An 18,117-nucleotide genomic window follows, 5' to 3' on the forward strand; every position below is an offset into this window, starting at 1 on the left:
ACGAGTCAGGAAAATTAATTTTTTCTATCAAGGTTGTGAAAAATAAAAACAAACACAATGTTAGCAACTTATTTACAGATAACATTTAAACGAGTTTGAATAATTCAGTAGCAATGTAACCCAAAGCTTCTCTATAGTAAAGTTTACTATTGAAATTAATTTATAGTTATTTGAATAAAATTCCGCTGGTCTGAGAAGGGATTATTTGAAGTCTTTGTACGCAGATTAGGAGGAAATTCATTGACATTAATTCATTGTGCCAAAAAGTTGGAAGTTTGAATTCGTTCAGTTCACTAACATTAATAATGGTGGTATTTCTCAACTTCTCAACATAGATATATGGCCTGGTGTTTGGTCAAGGACCTGGGACAACTTTACCTTTTGTGATTCATAAGAAAATCAGATATTAAATGTCTTAATAATAAACACCATTTCTTGAATTAATAATGGAACCTGGAAATTCCTGCATCCCGACTGCGGATATGTAATGGTTTAATCTCTCCATGGTTACATTAATTGGTTGTCATTGTCGAAAAGTAATCAGCAACAATTCATCCACGTGTTGGCAGGAATGTAACATAATCTGCTCAAAATACCGAGTTTAAACGCACATTTACCTTCGTAATGTAGCAATAATGACAGAGTAATTAATGTTACATTACAAAGCAAGTCTTAGTTCGTAAGCCTTTGGAAGTCTACTACCATGGTAGCTTAACTCTTGAAAATCTATTCGCTTACAAATCTGTGCGTAAATTTCTTGGAGACTGTTAAGGTACTTGCTTCACATCTGAGCAGGACACGCGTGTCTTTCAGCAGTGAGTTCTTATAAAATGCGTGCGCTAAGTTTAGCGCGTCTAACTTATAAATCTATAACTACAAAGCAGATCACACTGCGTTGAATCAAAAATGTTCTTAAATGTTAATATTTTATATCTTGATGTCATTTGTCGTCTCATAAAAATACAAATTTTCCGCAGCTAGATTTTTTTTCCATCTTCAGATAGCCACAGACAGGTCCGAGGCTAGCTCTATCGGGGGGCCAGACAGGTAGGTTTAATGTAATCCCTCCTTTTTACGTGAAAACGGAAGCAGAATATAGGTTTCGAAAAGTAATTTTGTAATTTGTATGACGGAAACAAACAGAAAGATTTTACATATTATAACGCACTATCGTCAGAAAAATTCAAATTTCTTATTGACCTATTGAAGTAATACTATTTATTAACCGAACGTGTTATATAAAACCAATTTTATATTTCTATTTGGTTGTTTTCATGCGCTATTAACTCCAGGAGATGTCACTACTAGGCGGACATCGTACGAACAGAAGAAACTAGCACTTCTTGACACCCCAACCGATTCTGTAAGCCTTCTGAATAAATTTCTATACACTTTCAAAGTTGTAAAGTCCTTTTAGAATCACCCTGTATAGTGTATACCGTCGAAAAGTAGAGGTTGACGAATAAAGGTACGAAATATATCACTCCCAATTAAATATTATCTGTCTTTTTCCATTAGTGTAAATATAAAATCTGTCATTGTTATGAATAATTCTTCTGCACAAGGATACATTAAGGAATAAAAATCGACTAAGGAATTATTTCAGAAATAATCCAAATTCTATAACTCTCAAGAGAGGTAGACGAAGACCAGTGCTACAAGTAATTATTACCGCAATCGATTATCGTCTTTCAGTCAGTATGTACATAAAATAACGGGACATAATTCACTGTGATTAGGTGAAACAGAGTAGAGTAGTTTCTCCACACATAATACCCAGGTTCAATCCCCAGTCAACCTAATTGGTATATGCAGAGAGTATGGTCGTGTCATGTGGGATTAATGTCTGATACATTAGTGCTTTGACGTCATCAGCCTAGAAGCCTAATAGCATAACGTTAAAGAATAGCAACACTGAAGGCGTCGTTTAAAGATGATACAGAATTTTCACGAAGTTATAAACTTCGGCTCATCCTCGGTTGTGAAGTCTAAAGATTTGAATATGAATAGAACGTTCGCCATTAATCTTTCCCACAATTTTATCATCTGTTGCCAATAGACTTTCTTACTAGTCGATCTCCAAACTGTACTGAATATCTCTGCATATATTTCTATAAACGTATATCATCCACACAGCAGATGCAGACTTCATGATCTCGCTTCTTTCACTCTGGCACTGAATGTACCGTATGACATGTGACTGATATGCGCAGGGCTCCAGAAATACATTTAACAATGCCGACACTTGAAAACCGAAGAGTTCTAAGATGACTCTGCGCTGCAAATCCTATACGCACTAACTTTATCGCAGGCTACAGTGACTGAGGTCTTTCGTGGCTTTCCTCAGTCTCTTCAGGCAATTGCCCGCTTCTTTCCACTTTGTTTCCAAGTCGTCATTCATGAACCATTTTTAGTAAGGCACTATCTAGTACCAGCCACTGATAGCGTTTTCAAATAAACTATAGATAAATAAATTAAATAAATAGGTATCTGCGTAACTTGGTAATGAGATTTTCTGGAATTCAAGAGATTTTTAGCATCGCGTTGCGTGGAAAGTTTGCAGAGAAAGGTGTAAGAAATATGTGTAGTTGAAAGTGGCGTGGAACTGAGGAATTCAGTTGAGATAATTACCCGACTTCCAAAGTTGTATTCTGTTTTAGAGCTTTTGCATTTACGTTCTATTTAGAATTCCCCATATTAGGGTTAATGCAATGAAATTATTTCTTGCCTCTGCCTGCAGATTTTGTCCCTTTCAGTTTCATTATAATAAGACATCAGTAGCCTTCATTCAATTCAATTCATTTCATTTATTAAAGTGCTTGACAACAGCCAATAACAGCCAAGCACTAACAACAATACAAATCTTACAATACTAAATCAAACAAACAATGAACTGAATATATAATAATACCATTTTCTTTTTACACAAAGCTAGTAATAGCTACTCAAGAATGTCTGTGTTCCGTCGAGCCAGTTGGCTCTTGTTGTTGTTATTATTATTATCATCAATATGGTACATTTATATATTTAGTTTCATTTGTTTGTTCTTGTATTTGTAATGTTTTACTTTTATTATTATTATTGAAATGAATTTAATTATTTATTATATTTTATCCTGTACTCTGGTTAAGTGCTTGGCTGTTATTGGCCTTATTTGGCTGTTGTCAAGTACTTAAATAAATGAGTTGAATTGAATTGAATTGAATTATTGATTTGCCCATCTAAAATTTCGTGCTAAGAGTTTTTTTAATTAAATGTTATTTTAAAACGTTCTCCAAATACTAAACACCCGCTCCCAACGATTTGGGTGATTAATTGTATAGGATTGCTTTGCTAACTTATCCTGGACACTACGAGCAAATGACACCATCTTGTGCATATAAAATAAGTTTATATTCCAGTCACGTGGATTTTATTTTAGAAACTTAATTAACTTTGGCTATCCAATATATTTTGAATGCTACCACGCTGCAGTGAATCTGCTACGAGAGGAAAGTGTGCCCCATTCTCTTCTACGTCGTATCTCACAGACCCTTGGGAAGAAGCTTCTTTGTACACACATAACACAACTTGCAACTTGAAATATGTTCTAATAACTTTGCCCGTTAGCTGCCCATATACTTAGAACATGCGTCTCTGAAACGTAAACCAGCTCACGAAAACCGTCCCTATAGCTCTCCAGCCAGCGTTCTTGTGTAAGATCAAAATATTTCAACAGCAGTAGCTAGTGTTGGTGCGGTACACGTAATCTGATTTCATGCTGGGTGCTCTGTTTAGTGTATAATATATCGGGGTATCGGTCGTTTCTATGATGTCATATCTCAGAAAATCGTTATAACACGACTCATATACCGTTTATAAATGGGGGGGACCTTCCATATTTTCGACGTATTAATGACACGAAGTCATGTGATATTTCTGTCTGAAGGTCAAAAGATTATAAATTGCCAAGATGAAGTTTTACCTCTTTTGTGTGCCTGAGAAACGGTCTCTCAGAATAAGTAAAGAGCATTAATTTTGAATGTATGAGTACGGAGTGCTGAATAAAATATTTAGACCCTGGAGACAGAAAGTAACAGGAAACTAGAGAAAATTACACAATGAGGAATTTAATAGTTTACACTTACAACAAATAACATTATTATTATTAGGGTGATCGGTCCATGGAGGATGACATCGACAAGGCATGTAGTACGCACGTAGAGAAGAGAAATAAAAAGTTTTAGTCGAAAATCGTGAAAGGAAGAGACCATTTGGGAGACATAAACTTAGACCGAAGGATGATATTAAAAAGGATCTTAACAGACAAGATGTGATAGTGTGGACGACTGGATTAATCTGACTCAGGACAGGATTTGTGCCTGTGTTTGTGGACTTCCGAATTCTGTAAAAGGCATGGAATTTGATAGATGGCTGAGAGGGTAGTAGTTTTTGAAAAGGGTTCTGTTTTAAATATTTCCTTAGTTTTTATAAAATTTGTGAATGGAATGCAGTACAAACATTGTAATCAATAAATTCACATATTTTTTAGCGCGTAAGTTTTGTGGATAGAAACTACTATAGAAGACTGAGAAGTAGATGTGAAAGTTGGAAGGTTAAAGTAAAGTTCCTATGCTTAATTACGTCACATGCTATGAAGACTTAGGATGGAATGGAGGTATAAGTCTAGGCATACGTAACTTCTGCTCTAATCGGACTTTAGTGTTTAGTCTGACGCTTGGTTTACTGTACCTTCTGAAAAATATATGAGGTGGATTATTTTATGTTAATAAACCAGATTATTTAATTCATGAAGGAATTTTGTTCTTGTGGTGTTTGGAGTCGTGTCACCTTCGGTGGCTATTTGTGCCTACACAGTCTTGAAGACTAGATGCTACGGAATTAGTTTATCTGTAATATATATTTTGAAATAATTGTAGAATGACGTCATATTCCAAACTCATTCCTGACAAATAATGATAATTCTTTGTGAATTTTATGAGTTGTTAGTAGTATTCTCTGATCATTGATTACCCAACTAAGCACGAAAGACGAATTATTTTGCTCTGGTAAAAGACTGTAATAAAGGTCTTTAGTGTTCAAAACATTTAACGTTCACCCAAAGTTTCATTCTGGAAGAAAAGAACATTGATTATGAACTCCATAGAATTGTAAATTGTACGCGAATGTAATAAAAGAAAGAAGGTTAGCAGTGAATGCTTTTCAGCTCTGTCTGTGTTTTCCAGTACATAAAACAATTTCCATGACTTTAGTTCTGATGAAGCCGGACAAACAGCGTCGGATGGAAAGATGTTTATATGATGAGTTGGAAAGATACGTATGTAAGAAAGCATTTGTGACCTAGTTTAAGGTAACATATTTAATCAGAATTTAATCGGAGGCACTGAAAAAATGTAGGAACATTCACTATAAGAATAGCCTATTACCCTTTTCGTCTACGCACATCACTTTTACAGCCAAATCATAAATATATAATTTTTTATACATATATTTGTTTTATTGTGTGTAATTTTTCATTAGTTTCTTATTCCTTTCTGTATTTCCTTATTGTCAGTCGTTTTTTAAATTTAAATCCTTTCATGTCATGTGGACCTCACTTAAATCAAATACTATTTACATTTTTATTCGTTTCCTCGTTGACTTCCCTCCGACCTCTTTTCTCATCCTAATCTGCTAGAAAATAGACGTTTCCAGATCCTGACTTATATGATTTGTGTCACTTTGTCTTTCCTGTGATAGTTTGCGTTTCTGTTTCGTGCTTTCCACCAACTTTGAGTTCTTCTTGTTATGATATATTCTGACCCGCATGGAGCCTAAAGGGATACACTGGAGACTTCCAAACTGTCAAACAGGAAGAATGCTTCAGTTCCACGCTGTGGAGTGAATTTGTGCCAAAACCCTGCGTGTCTACCACATGCACTCCATAGTGACTTGTGGTTATTAAGTTCCGACACTTTGAACGACTTTTATGGTGTGGATGGAGCAGTATTCTGCATTGTCTGTCCTCTTTTTATTGTCCTTTCCACATAAATGCGTGTCCTCCCAGACAAAACACTTCACTGGGTCCTTGTGCTGCGGGGAGTAGTATGTCTAGGAGTCAGGTTTTAGTCGATTGATACTCGTAATACGTAGGTCATACACAGAGTGTTGAAGTAACCATGACCATTTTTAAACTGGAAAGTGTAAAAAGTAACTTTATCTGTGATAATAATATTTTTTATTGAACAGTATACACCGTTGATTTTGAGCAATCATCTTTAGGCCTGTCTATAAAACAGCTATTTAGACGCAGTGCTTCATAAAGATGCCTGAATATGGTAACATTTTTGTCTTACGTGAAATAATTAGCACACAGTGTCGAGGGTTCAATAAAAATAATTGCTGTTCTTTCTAAGCATATTGTTAAGCGGTTTGGGGAGTGGAGGTAAAGCTGTACGATATTTTAGTAATAGAGAAGCCACGGCACAGCAGATCTAGTCCCCATAGCGGCATTAGAACTCAAATTCGTGTTTTCTAGAGTCAAGCCCGTCCAGTCCACATCCTCACACCTCCCATTTATGCTTAGGTTTCTCAAGTGATTTCCTTTTGTCAGGTTTTCCAAATAAATTTCTAAGCGTATTTGTCTCCTGAAATCTCCACTAAAGCCCAGAATTTTTCAGTGATTTAAGCTCGTTCAACCCTTTGGAGTCGCAATAAGATATTTAAGAATTCAGTCCGTACCGCAAAGATAAATTGGTTGATGCTGTTTAGGGAATTAATCACTGAAGATTTGTCTTCTGGGCTGTTGCGCTGTGTAGTCTGGTCGATGTTAACCAACGTTTCAGAGGTCATACTGCCTCCGTCATCAGGGCGATCACACAGCGCAACAACCCAGAAGACGGAAATCTTCATACTCACCGCTGTGAGAACCTCAAGTCTTACGAATTAATCACTGTTTACGCTGTGTATCATACAAAAGTCATACATACGTTTTATAAACTGCAGTGTTATTAATTGGTGTTAAAGTAGGAGGTACGTTTTATTCTCACTGGGATTTAAAGGATTTTAATAATGAAACAAACGGAAAGCGATTAAGACGAGACAGAGAAAGGAGAGGCAGCTGGATGGATAAATATGATACATAGACTCAGGGTATGTTTGTTAACTGAAAATAATTTTAACTTTTACCAATAACTGGAAAACTTGCCACCGCACTCGCTCTGCTTTCATTGTTAATATATCAACACTGTAATTCCTGTAAGTGCTTATTGGGAAAAATGTGTTTAAGGCAATGGAGTCAGGTGCTGTACTCACGCCTCCCTCAAAGAAAACTATACAATGGAAGTGGAGTGTCATTGCTTGTGATATTATACACCGCATTACCATCAAATCCACCCCACACGAAACGTGGCGACTGAGTCCTTAACACGAAATATTCCGTGTCCAAATCTAATTTTCACTTCCTGTTTCATAAAAACCGCAAGCCTTCGCTTCATTGTTTTTGTTTTTTGTTTTTTTGTTTTTGCTTCTCTGGTGACTATTTGCTTCACTCCATTTGTTATTGTTGGCTAATTGAAGTGCTGCTACTAAAGGCAAAAGACGAGAGGTAGATCCTACCAGCGATTAACTATGTGCTTTCCGACGTTCATGTGAATCAAGCCAGATGCGGATAGAATTTGGACCCATTTGGGGAAGATTCCACAAACTAAAAAAATTACTTTCTCTCTGTATTACTGTACCGTTTACTAATTATATCCCTCGTTATTAGTTTCTTTGTTCCTGTTTATGTTTAATCTGTATCTTCTTTCTTTTTCTCACGTTCTAATTTCCAGTCTTTCCTTCTTTTAGTTATTCTTTCATTTCTCCTTTATTTCTTACTTCCGTAGTCTACTCTTTTTTACATTCATTCTTCCTTTCTAACTTGTTTTGCTGTATTTCTTCCATTCCTTTCTTACAATAACCAATCAATCAGCGTGGAGATAAAGAAGTTGTGAGGAATAATAAATAATACACGGGCATGTCTCGTCACAGTCTCGCGTCTCCAACTTAGGTTTTCATGTCCCTCCATATAAATTTAAGAATCGTATTCCCATTAAAAACACTCATCTGTCATTTTTTAAATTTGTACACCCATTCGTAAACTTTCCTGTATCTCATACAGTTATCACCACACTGAACTGTCATTTTTACATAAATATCGTTGGTATTCACATCTGACCACAAACATTGTATCAGACATCGCTGGAAAATTACTGTTAAATGTCAATATATTATCACTATTCAGTTAATGAAAAAGAATTAGGTGTTAATTGGAGGGGAAAGATTCGTATTGTTTATATCCAACATCATTTTGAGTACTGCTATCATAACTTCTCAGGTAATTTCCCTTAAATGATAATTTTCTTCGTATATTCAACAGATAAAAACCCTTAATAGCGAAATTCTTAGTAGGGATAATGCATGACTATTGACGAAATGTATCTGCAGGGAATTATTAAAAAATTGTATCATTTAAATGCATTTTATAACTTATAAGCTAAAGTAATTTCCATTCCTATTTCACTGTTAAATTGTCCTTAATCTAGAGACAAGTGTTGTCATAAAGGAGTTAATTGTGTGAAAAACCACTTGCGTAATATTCAGTTGTGTCGCCGTGTTGGAGTAAATTTGCGGTATTTTTATTGAATGTAATAATTTATGCCGTAAATGTGTATTAAATACTAATGAAATCCATTCGGTGAAATTACGCTTAAGATATGTAGGGTTATATGTCTCTGCAGGTCTACTGAATTCCAGTTTTAATGAAATTGAAATCTGACTGAAATGGAAAGCGAAATTGAAAGTGACAGAAATGTGTGCGGTTTATGAGCTTTCATAGGAATTCGGTTGTTTCAAAGAGCGATAAAACGATAAAGCTATAATAAACAGAATAATAACACTGCACGTGGTTAGAATATATAACACCCAATGCACATTACCATTTAATATCGCTAAATATAACGCTCTTCAGAGGAATAACAGCAATATAATAATGGAATGCGGCTTTTGAAACTTTCTCATTGGAAGAACACATTAGAATAAACTTTGTAATTATCAACGTTTTGCTTCGTATTCCGGACATCTTGGACAAGGAAGAATCTTATGAAAAGTTTTTTGTGTTTAACTCATCTCTTGGATTTCGTCCATCGTCCCATTTTCTTTAAACCCACAACCGTGTGGGTAAAATTGGTCTCCAAATCTGACCCTATGTGAAAGATAAGTCTTCAAGTAATACTTTACAGAATACAGAGCAAGCAAATTTCAGAATATTTATGATTACAATTTTAGATCTTGTCGACGCTCTAGCTTGAGCGGAGAACCCCTTATGGACCTGTCTATGTCTATCTGTCGAGTTTTATGCAAAAATAGGGTCAAATAGTTTCTATTGTTGGAATATATTGTTACGCAACAATATTATTGGATTATATTAGTGCAAAAATGTCCCAAAATGCAACAATTAGCTCGTATCGTATTAGTGCAGTGTGAAACTAATATTAGACCTACTAACTTCATGGAGGAGAGTTCTCGACGAGAATTTGATACCGCTCAACTGATCCGGATAGAAATCCCTTTTACTGAACCCCGTGGTTCACACCATCACAACACTAAACCCTGCCCTGCTTAATCCAGCTAACAAGCTCAGTACCTTTTTTTAAAGGCCTGTCAGCTAGCTGTTGTCTCACCGTACAGTCTAGAAACAAATTACAGGGTTGATTTTTGTGCAACAGATAGTACCTGAATTCTAATTCTAGTCCCACGTGTGCATTATTTGTATGCTATGTGAAAGTATATTATGATTATTGTTACTTCTGACATATGCTACCCCACCTTCCTGTTTAAGCATTTGAAGCCGAAGTTCAGGTAAATAATATTTAAGAATTCAGTCCGTAGCCCAAAAGACCAAAAGCTTTATGCTGTTTAAGGAAGTAATCCCTATTTACGGTAAGAATCGTGCAAAACCCATCAGTACAATATAGAATTTTTTGTTGTTTTAAGCAGGTACTTTGGGCTTTAACGAGTTAATGGCGGACTCAGACGACACAATACAACGTTACTACGCTTCCAATAAATTTTATGTGCAACAGAATTAATATATGATAAATCTGATTAAACTGCATGCCACTAAATGAACTTTGTCTTGGTTCAAATAAACACCATTACTCTGTACTTTACAAGATCCAATCTGAATTTCTTAACATACATCTCATTGAATTTTAAAGAAGTATTCTATGTGAGGTCTTTATCTTCTGGGATTCCTTCATCTGTCAATTCTATTTCGTTTCTGTTTGGAGATAGTGTACCCTCGCTTCGGATTGGATGACTACGTAATTTGACGTGTAAAACTGCTTTTAGATGCGCTTAATTTACTGAAGCACCGAATGTTAATTCAATGGAACAGACAGCTGAAAAGTGCGAATGGTGCATTTTAGAAGTGAAGGAGTGACAAGAATGATAAATGTATCCATAAAAATTACGTATTTGTTTTAAGAATTACTTAACGTTGCTGTGAGCCGTTCCGAAAATGTAGCATCAAATGATAGGATGATTAGTAAATATTAATAGTAAAGGAAACGGTTGAAGTAATGTAAGATCCTACCTCGATGATTGCTTGAAGGGACTGCGGTAAGTCATGGAAACGTCAGTTGTAAATGATCTGTAGGTAGAGATTAACCGATGACCCCTTGTGGATAAAAAATATACCCTCATATAAGCCTTCATTTAAATATGCAGGAAGTTATTGATGTGAGATTTAATAAATTTACGTGTGAATTTATTATATCTTCATGCCCTGCTGCAGTCCCCACAGGTCATCTTTGATTTTCTAACCCTGCAGATTACAAATTATGAAGATTTTAACCGTATCCTCTTGTTACTTCTTCTTTTTAGGGGAGGGGGTGTTTAAATATTCTCACCCAAAGCTTTCGAACAATTTGTTAATAGTAGCGCAGATGAAGGCACAAAAATGTTTTTGTATTTGATAGTACACGTTGAATTACAAAGAACGATCTGGGTTTTTGTCATTTAATTAAAATTTTGCATGGTGCCATATTCAAACCACCATCCACCCCCCCCCCCAGCATCTAACCTTTTAGTTTTTGCGAGTTATTTTTGTTTTTGTGAACTGCTGTGGCTAGTGGTGTTCAGCAGGTACATTACCTATTTGTGACGGGTAAAATGGAGGACATTATCTTCGGCCGTATGCTATTAACTCAGATAAAGCTTTGTCGTTTAATTAAATGTCACGTCATTCCGACGCGCTGTGGTTCGTTGTTGGATTTGTACCACTGCAGTTTGTACTAATTAACGTCTGTCGGCTCTTTTTGCAATTTCGGATGCTACTTCCACTTAATGCCGGTTATATGTTAGCCTCTCTAAACTGAATTCATTAATAATCACCTTCAAACTGAATTAATGTTTGTTTTTTATCCAAACTTTTTTTTCGTAAAAGTAAGTATCATTCTGGATTAGGAAAGGACGAAATGTCACCCATTCAGTGCTATAAACGTTTTATTTTGTTAACAAATTTTCCTTCATCTTGTTGTAGGCCCATGATTATTATTTAATATTGCTGTTGAAATTAATATTCTATCTGATTATTTCAGATTTTGAAGCGTGAATTATCACTTAATTATGCAAAGAGCAAGAGATAGATTATTATAAAATTAAGACAAAGTGTAGTAACATTATGCTATAATTTAAGAAAATGCTTTTTTTAATTTTCTTTTCTTTCTTACCTTCAGTATTTTTCCCTCTTTATTTTGTCGTCTGTCCGTTTAGTTTTCCTTCTTAATTGTGACAGAGCCTTATATTAATACTTGTGTTTTTCTCGTTTATTTCAGATTCTCAGCTAAGAGTGCGCATTGCTCCATCTGTGCCATCATGGCCAGAAAACTATTATTACTGCTCCTTGTGTGTACGAGCTTTTTGGTTCATGACGTCACCGGTAAAAGACGCAAGGACAAAGACAGGGAAAAACAGTCTCTCTCTGAAAACACTGAGAACGTCTGTGAAATACCGGATCCTAACCGGAGCATAGATTGCTTCTGTGACAAAGCTGGATATCAAAATGCATCAGACGCCACGTGTTGGTTATTTTACGAACTTCAACCGGATAGTGTCGTGTGGGGTTATTTTACGTCTCAGACCAACATTGAGAAACTCAAGATTAATATCCGACCCGATGGAATTTTGAAATATGTCCCCACGTGGGTGCTGTCCCAGTTGCGAAATCTTAAGGTGTTTGACGTTCTGTACGGTGACATTGCAGAGATATCGCCTTACGCGTTCGCAAATCTGTCTTCTCTGCAGGAAATCTCGATGACCCGGAACAAAATTATTGAGCTCAAACCCTATTCATTTGCAAAACTGCCTAAACTCACACAGGTTACTTTAGATGACAACAGAATTACTGAAATTCGTCGTGAAGTTTTCATCGGTCTGCCAGTACTGAAGAGCTTGTACATAGACCGAAATAACTTGAGATTAATTTACGATCGAGCATTCTTGCACCTGTACCGACTGGAAGAGCTTGAGCTGAATGGAAATCAGCTGTCAGTCATCACCCGTGACACCTTCATGGGATTACAGTCGCTCAAGGTTCTCAGTCTGCAAGACAACAGGATAAAGATGCTGGGAGAATACACTTTCAACGAGACGCCGTTTCTTGCAGAATTAAGCATGGATCGTAACGGTCTTCAGTACATCAATGAAAATGCTTTCCATGGATTGTCGCAACTGCATCGTTTGTCTTTGTCCGAGAATCAACTTAAGTCTCTCCCTAACAACGTCTTCAATGATACACCCAATATTCGCTTTCTGGATCTTCGTGACAATTCTCTCAGCATGCTTTCCTCCGAGACAGTGAGACCCATCATGGAGAGCTTGAAGGATGTGTCTACCTACTTCTTCGTCGAAGGTGAGTCAGTTCTTTTTATTATAACATGATATACGCACTTGACATATGACAGTAGCCTGGCGGACGCTGTGTGTTTGCAGTCTAACACAATTTTATGACCATATTACTAATTTCCTTCTCGTAATAACTTAATTTGTTTTCTGCAGGACTCATATAATACGGATTACTATAATTAATGACCTTTTATTTAGCATTTTAAAATAAAAATTAATTATAATATCCTGCTACTTTATAAAGGTTTACCGATTAAATTATACATATGTGTGTTTTTACCTGTGTATCAACCATTCTTAATTTTGTTTACCATGCAAATGCGTTTCGTGAACCAATAGTTCCTTTTATTCCGTTGATGATTCAGAAACCTCGAACAGAATAATGTGGGGCTAGTCTAAATATGACGTCATTTAAGAAACATTCTAAGTGTGCCAGATAGACCTCATTATTTTCTGAAGTCCTTTATCGTATAGCATGTTAATTGTGTAGGGATGTGCTTAATCGTGTTGCGTGTTTCATATTTGTTCGATGCACTGCAGAATCTTACATTTAATAGTTTCATTACGCAGTGTAATGTATACGGAGATAGAACCCGTTTAATGTATATGAATTTCTCGCTTGCTGTAACTAGATCAACTTGGTTGATATTGCGTTTGAATGGAGTTACAGAGTTGGGGAGCAAGATTGCTAGTTTGTCTAAACATTAAATCATGTAGCATAGAAACGCAAACATTTCATATCTAGACATTCAATTGACTCAGAGATGCACTGGGACTACGTGAAATAGCTACTCTGCTTACGTCATACAGAAAAACGATCATGTGTATATTTTCTAAGATCACGTCGTGAGGGTAGATGAGAAACGTACACAGAACATAGAAAAGCTTTGCATATATGAGCAATCACAATTAAAATCAATCTTAAGGAAATAGTTTGTGAAGATTTGGACTAAATTCAACTGACTCGTTATGGGGTCCATTGGCGGGCTCTTTTGAACACGGTAATGAACCTTAGGGTTCCATAACATGCGGCTGTTACTAAAGTTTTAAGAATTTCTCTGCTCAGTGGGCTTTGTTGCTTAATTTATTAAATGTGGATGGGGGCTGCAGGCTTGCTGTTGTTAACACAGTAATAACACTGCCAGTTCTCGTGTATCGTTTTCCATAGAGTTACTGAATACATACATTTTGTCTCGTATCAAAACATAAACAGGGCTTAACCTGTTATACAGGAAGTTCATTTTAAGAGCAGCCCAGCAAAAGTGAAGTAGTACAGTGTAATAATTAAACCAGAAGCAGGTCCACCCCCGTGTAATAGACTCCACAACATCTCCCATGATACTCGACTCAAGGTCACTCTTGGTCCTAGGCCGCTGCTTACAAAAGTTGCGCGGTTGTGAACATGAGAAAGCCATGTGTTATCGTGAAACCGTTTGTTTGTTTTCATGAATCATTAAACAGTGTGTACAATGATAAGGGAGAGGGCGTGCTGAATGAGACAACAATACACCGACTGGTAACAGAATTTCGGGGCGCAGGAAATGGTGTCCGGCGTCGGAAAACGTTAACATATGTCATAATCTGTACCTAGAAAATAAAAAATGAAAAGCAAATTGTTATATCGACTTCACCAGAATTTAAAAATGCTCTTATATTTGTAGCTGCATTTTAAATAAAACGTTCTGCATATACGCGTGCTACAGATCCAGATTTGGGCGCGAATACAACCTATTTAGTTTGAAATTATGGTTAAATAGATGAGGACAAAATGAGGATGGCCTCCATTGGTTGTGGGCATTAGGGCGGAAATAGTTCACATTCTGTTCTCTGTGTAGGTAGCTAATTCCGTGCAACGGTATATATCAGATACGGAGATGTTTCTTCAAAGCTCAAGCTGGTGTTCATTTGAATGTACTGCAGTGGTGGAAGGATGGGTCACTAAATTCTAGAAACGACCAATAGCTCGTGGGACGAATAGTTGCCTTTACAATAGACGATCTCCTGTGCTTATCCCTGTTTCCTGTGGGTGAAACAACGAGGCAGAATCTTGGCTTTCTCGGAGGGTGGGGGGAGGGGCTTCCATTCATGTCATCTTCCCTTGTTAATTACAAAACTCCACATCCTACCGCCTTTTCAAGACCCTATACACTAATAAAGTTAAGCAGTTCTATCCCGGAAACTGACCACATTTCAGTTCGAAACAAAATCAGTTATTATCATCAGTTAGAGGACAAATGCTTCATTGTACAATCTTGTGTCATTGTTTCTTAGCTTATTTAAGCATGCTTCCTCAAATTTATTGTTTGAATTCAGGTATATTTAGCTAATTGTATACGAGATACGCGAAAAATGCGTATATGTATTCTTGTAATGTGTCTTTATTGTGAAATTTTAACCGAAGGTTTATTGTGGACAATTTTTAGTAAAACTCCCTATACTATGTTTTATGAAAATCCGTTAAGCTTGCTGACTGAACGAAATGGCATACTTGGCGAAGCGAATGCGAAAATGCTTGCATCTTTTTGTTGCAATTCCATCACTTGGAAACAGCAATGAACAACTTCTGATATATCAGCTCACTTGTTTATGTGGACAGGGGATATGAAACCTCATCCAATAATACAGTGTCTTTGTGTAGGAAGGGACTATATAGAAAAATAATTTACGAGTTGAGCAATGACATTGTATTATCCATATCGTATATTTAATAAATCAATTCAAGATTGTTGTCTCGTAAACTAATTTTCTGTCTTCCTCTCGTGCATGTTCTAGTTCTCGCTGGGTTTGAAAATGTTAGTATGCGTTCCTTACGCCCTCGCGTTCCAGATGTACGGACGGACAGACGGACGGACAGATAGCCTGTGTTATGCAATGCTCGCCTTGTTCTGCTCCGTATACTATCGCAGAGTTATTTCTACAGCTGGTATTGGTTAATCTCAGGAATTTCATACGTATGCCTGCGGTTTCCTTGGTCACAGAAAGCATCAGGGTGAAGGTCGTTGGACACTAGAACAGAGAACTAAATGCTTTGAACATAATCCTCCTCGAGAAACTGATAGGAGCTCAACTTGTTAAAAAATTCCTCGCTTTTTTCTGAAACTCCCAATTTTTAATTCCTGTTTTGTGTCCTATCAGCAAGCAGCCTGATCTGAAACGCTCTCAACTCTAGAGATTTGAGATTCTCATGCGGTGATGATGTAATTGTTCTTCTGCGCTGTAAAGCCGTGTGGACTTTTAGTCAGACACGGACATTTAGGAGGAACTTACTAACTCCATATTCAGGGCTGAACACTAAAAATGGAGGTAATGTGTTCCTTGGAAACGCTGGTATCTACCTACAAACCCAGATGGCGTTACAGCCCAGAAGACCAACATGGACAGTGTCAATTTATATTCTTATAATGTAAGAGACAGTTTCACCAGCTATTAAAAGGTAACAAATATAATTTTGTTCATTTATGGTCTTAGATAGCAGACTGGAATGCACAATATTCTGAACTGAATATGTAAATATGTAAACACGATTCTGAATCTTGGTTGTACATACATACGAGAATATATTGATTACATTTCTATGGAATTGAGAACGCTAGTGGGCCAGTGGCCTTAAGATGACACGTGAATGCGGATGTACGAGCAGTGGAATGATGTCGACAAGGGATCACGATGGACTAGGAGGGGGAAAGTTTCTCAGTACCATTTTGTCCACCTCAAGTCCCACACGGGGTGCCCTGGGAGCGAACTCTGGTCCCCATGGCACTACGGACCATTCAATTAATTAGTTATACTACATTTGTGCTGTCCTTTGATGTTGCGGTCAGTTATACGTCTATGCAAAACAACAGCCACTTACGTCTAATATGAATATTGCTACTGTCGACATTAGTTTGTTGGACATAGCGAGCCACGCAAAATTAGATCACAGCGAAAGCGATATTATTATTGTTATTATTGTTATTGTACGTCCTCCTACACCACCTGGAATTGTGGTTAATTTAATGCTTTATTAGTACAAGGGTGCTCACAGAAAACTCATAACTGGGAGGTCATGTCTTTCCGTCTCTGTTCTCGTATTTCATCTCCGAAACAACTGAACGCATTACCATGAAATCTGGTGTAGGAGTATAAGCCTATTCAGATACTTCTGGTGAATTTATTTTTGTCTCGTGTAGGTCCACCGTGATTTATATGCAATTAATTTCACAGGTTATCAAAGAAGAGCTTAAATTGTTATACTATGGACATTATTAGAAGCAATAGTTTTCATTTTAAACTTTTTCATTGTTTGTTAAACATTTAATGAGAAATATTTTCTAGCTGTACTGCGCCTTTAAATTTGCAGCTGTAGGATTTGTGTTTTATTGAAATGAATATGAACGCCAGTCAGTTATTCAAAATCGTAAAGGATTTTATGAGATTTGACGTTGTCACGGTTGCGAGTATGAAGATTAATGTCTTCTGGGTTGTTGTGCCTTGTAGTCTGCTCACGGTGGAGGCAGCTAGCACGTCTGAAACGTCGGCAGGCTTTCACCAGTCTTCGCGGCGCACAACCGAGAAGACAGTCATCTCAAAGATTGATCTTGAAAATATGCGTAGGCCTACTCTTGTTTGTTCATATATTAGTCCCATTCTTGGGATCGCATTGTGACTCACGTTATGGTGATCTGTGGTGTCGTTGATGTTAGTCGTGACCTGTTTGAGGTACAGTCCCGGTATACCCTTGGTGGAAGTGACTTACGCCATCAAAACCGCAACCAGCATTGTCTACCGCCTCTGGTGGAATTAAACCTGCGAGGGTTCGTACTGGGATAACCAGTAACTGGGCTTATTTAGGCCACAGATTTGGGTCGGATTCTGTCTGAAATGTATTTTACAGAAATGTATTACAACGCAAGTTCTGTTATGAAACTTTGTCATGACACACACAGGCACGTTCATTTAAATTATGTATATTCTTCAATTAAATTCTACATGTATTTATTAAACAACAAGTTAATTGACAATGTTATGTAGTTAATTTCGATTTTTATCAATATTATATCTTAATTATAATGATTTAACTTGCAGAGCTGAGTTGTCGACCCAACTCTATAGTTTTCTCCAAATGAATAGGGCCTTTATGCCTTTTTTATAGTTGGTCATGGGTGTCTGATGAGGGACAGAAAGATATCTCAAAAACTACTTTACAGA

General features: G+C 36.8%; 1 protein-coding gene across 3 annotated transcripts in view; it reads left to right on the top strand.

Annotated features, from left to right (window-relative positions):
• Positions 1-18,117, top strand: part of LOC110828107 (leucine rich repeat protein connectin) — a 288,857-nt gene that overhangs the window by 195,708 nt on the left and 75,032 nt on the right. For all 3 annotated transcript variants that reach the window (XM_022060466.2, XM_022060468.2, XM_022060467.2), the window contains one exon: positions 11,859-12,934. In XM_022060466.2, the coding sequence (XP_021916158.1) occupies positions 11,899-12,934 (1,036 nt within the window). In that variant the 5' untranslated portion in view covers positions 11,859-11,898. The remainder of the gene's footprint in view (positions 1-11,858; positions 12,935-18,117) is intronic.

Source organism: Zootermopsis nevadensis, unplaced genomic scaffold (genome assembly GCF_977971745.1).
Source record: "Zootermopsis nevadensis isolate Lab colony 2312 unplaced genomic scaffold, Znev_1.0 Znev_ptg000011l, whole genome shotgun sequence".
Taxonomy (NCBI): Eukaryota; Metazoa; Arthropoda; class Insecta; order Blattodea; family Termopsidae; genus Zootermopsis; species Zootermopsis nevadensis.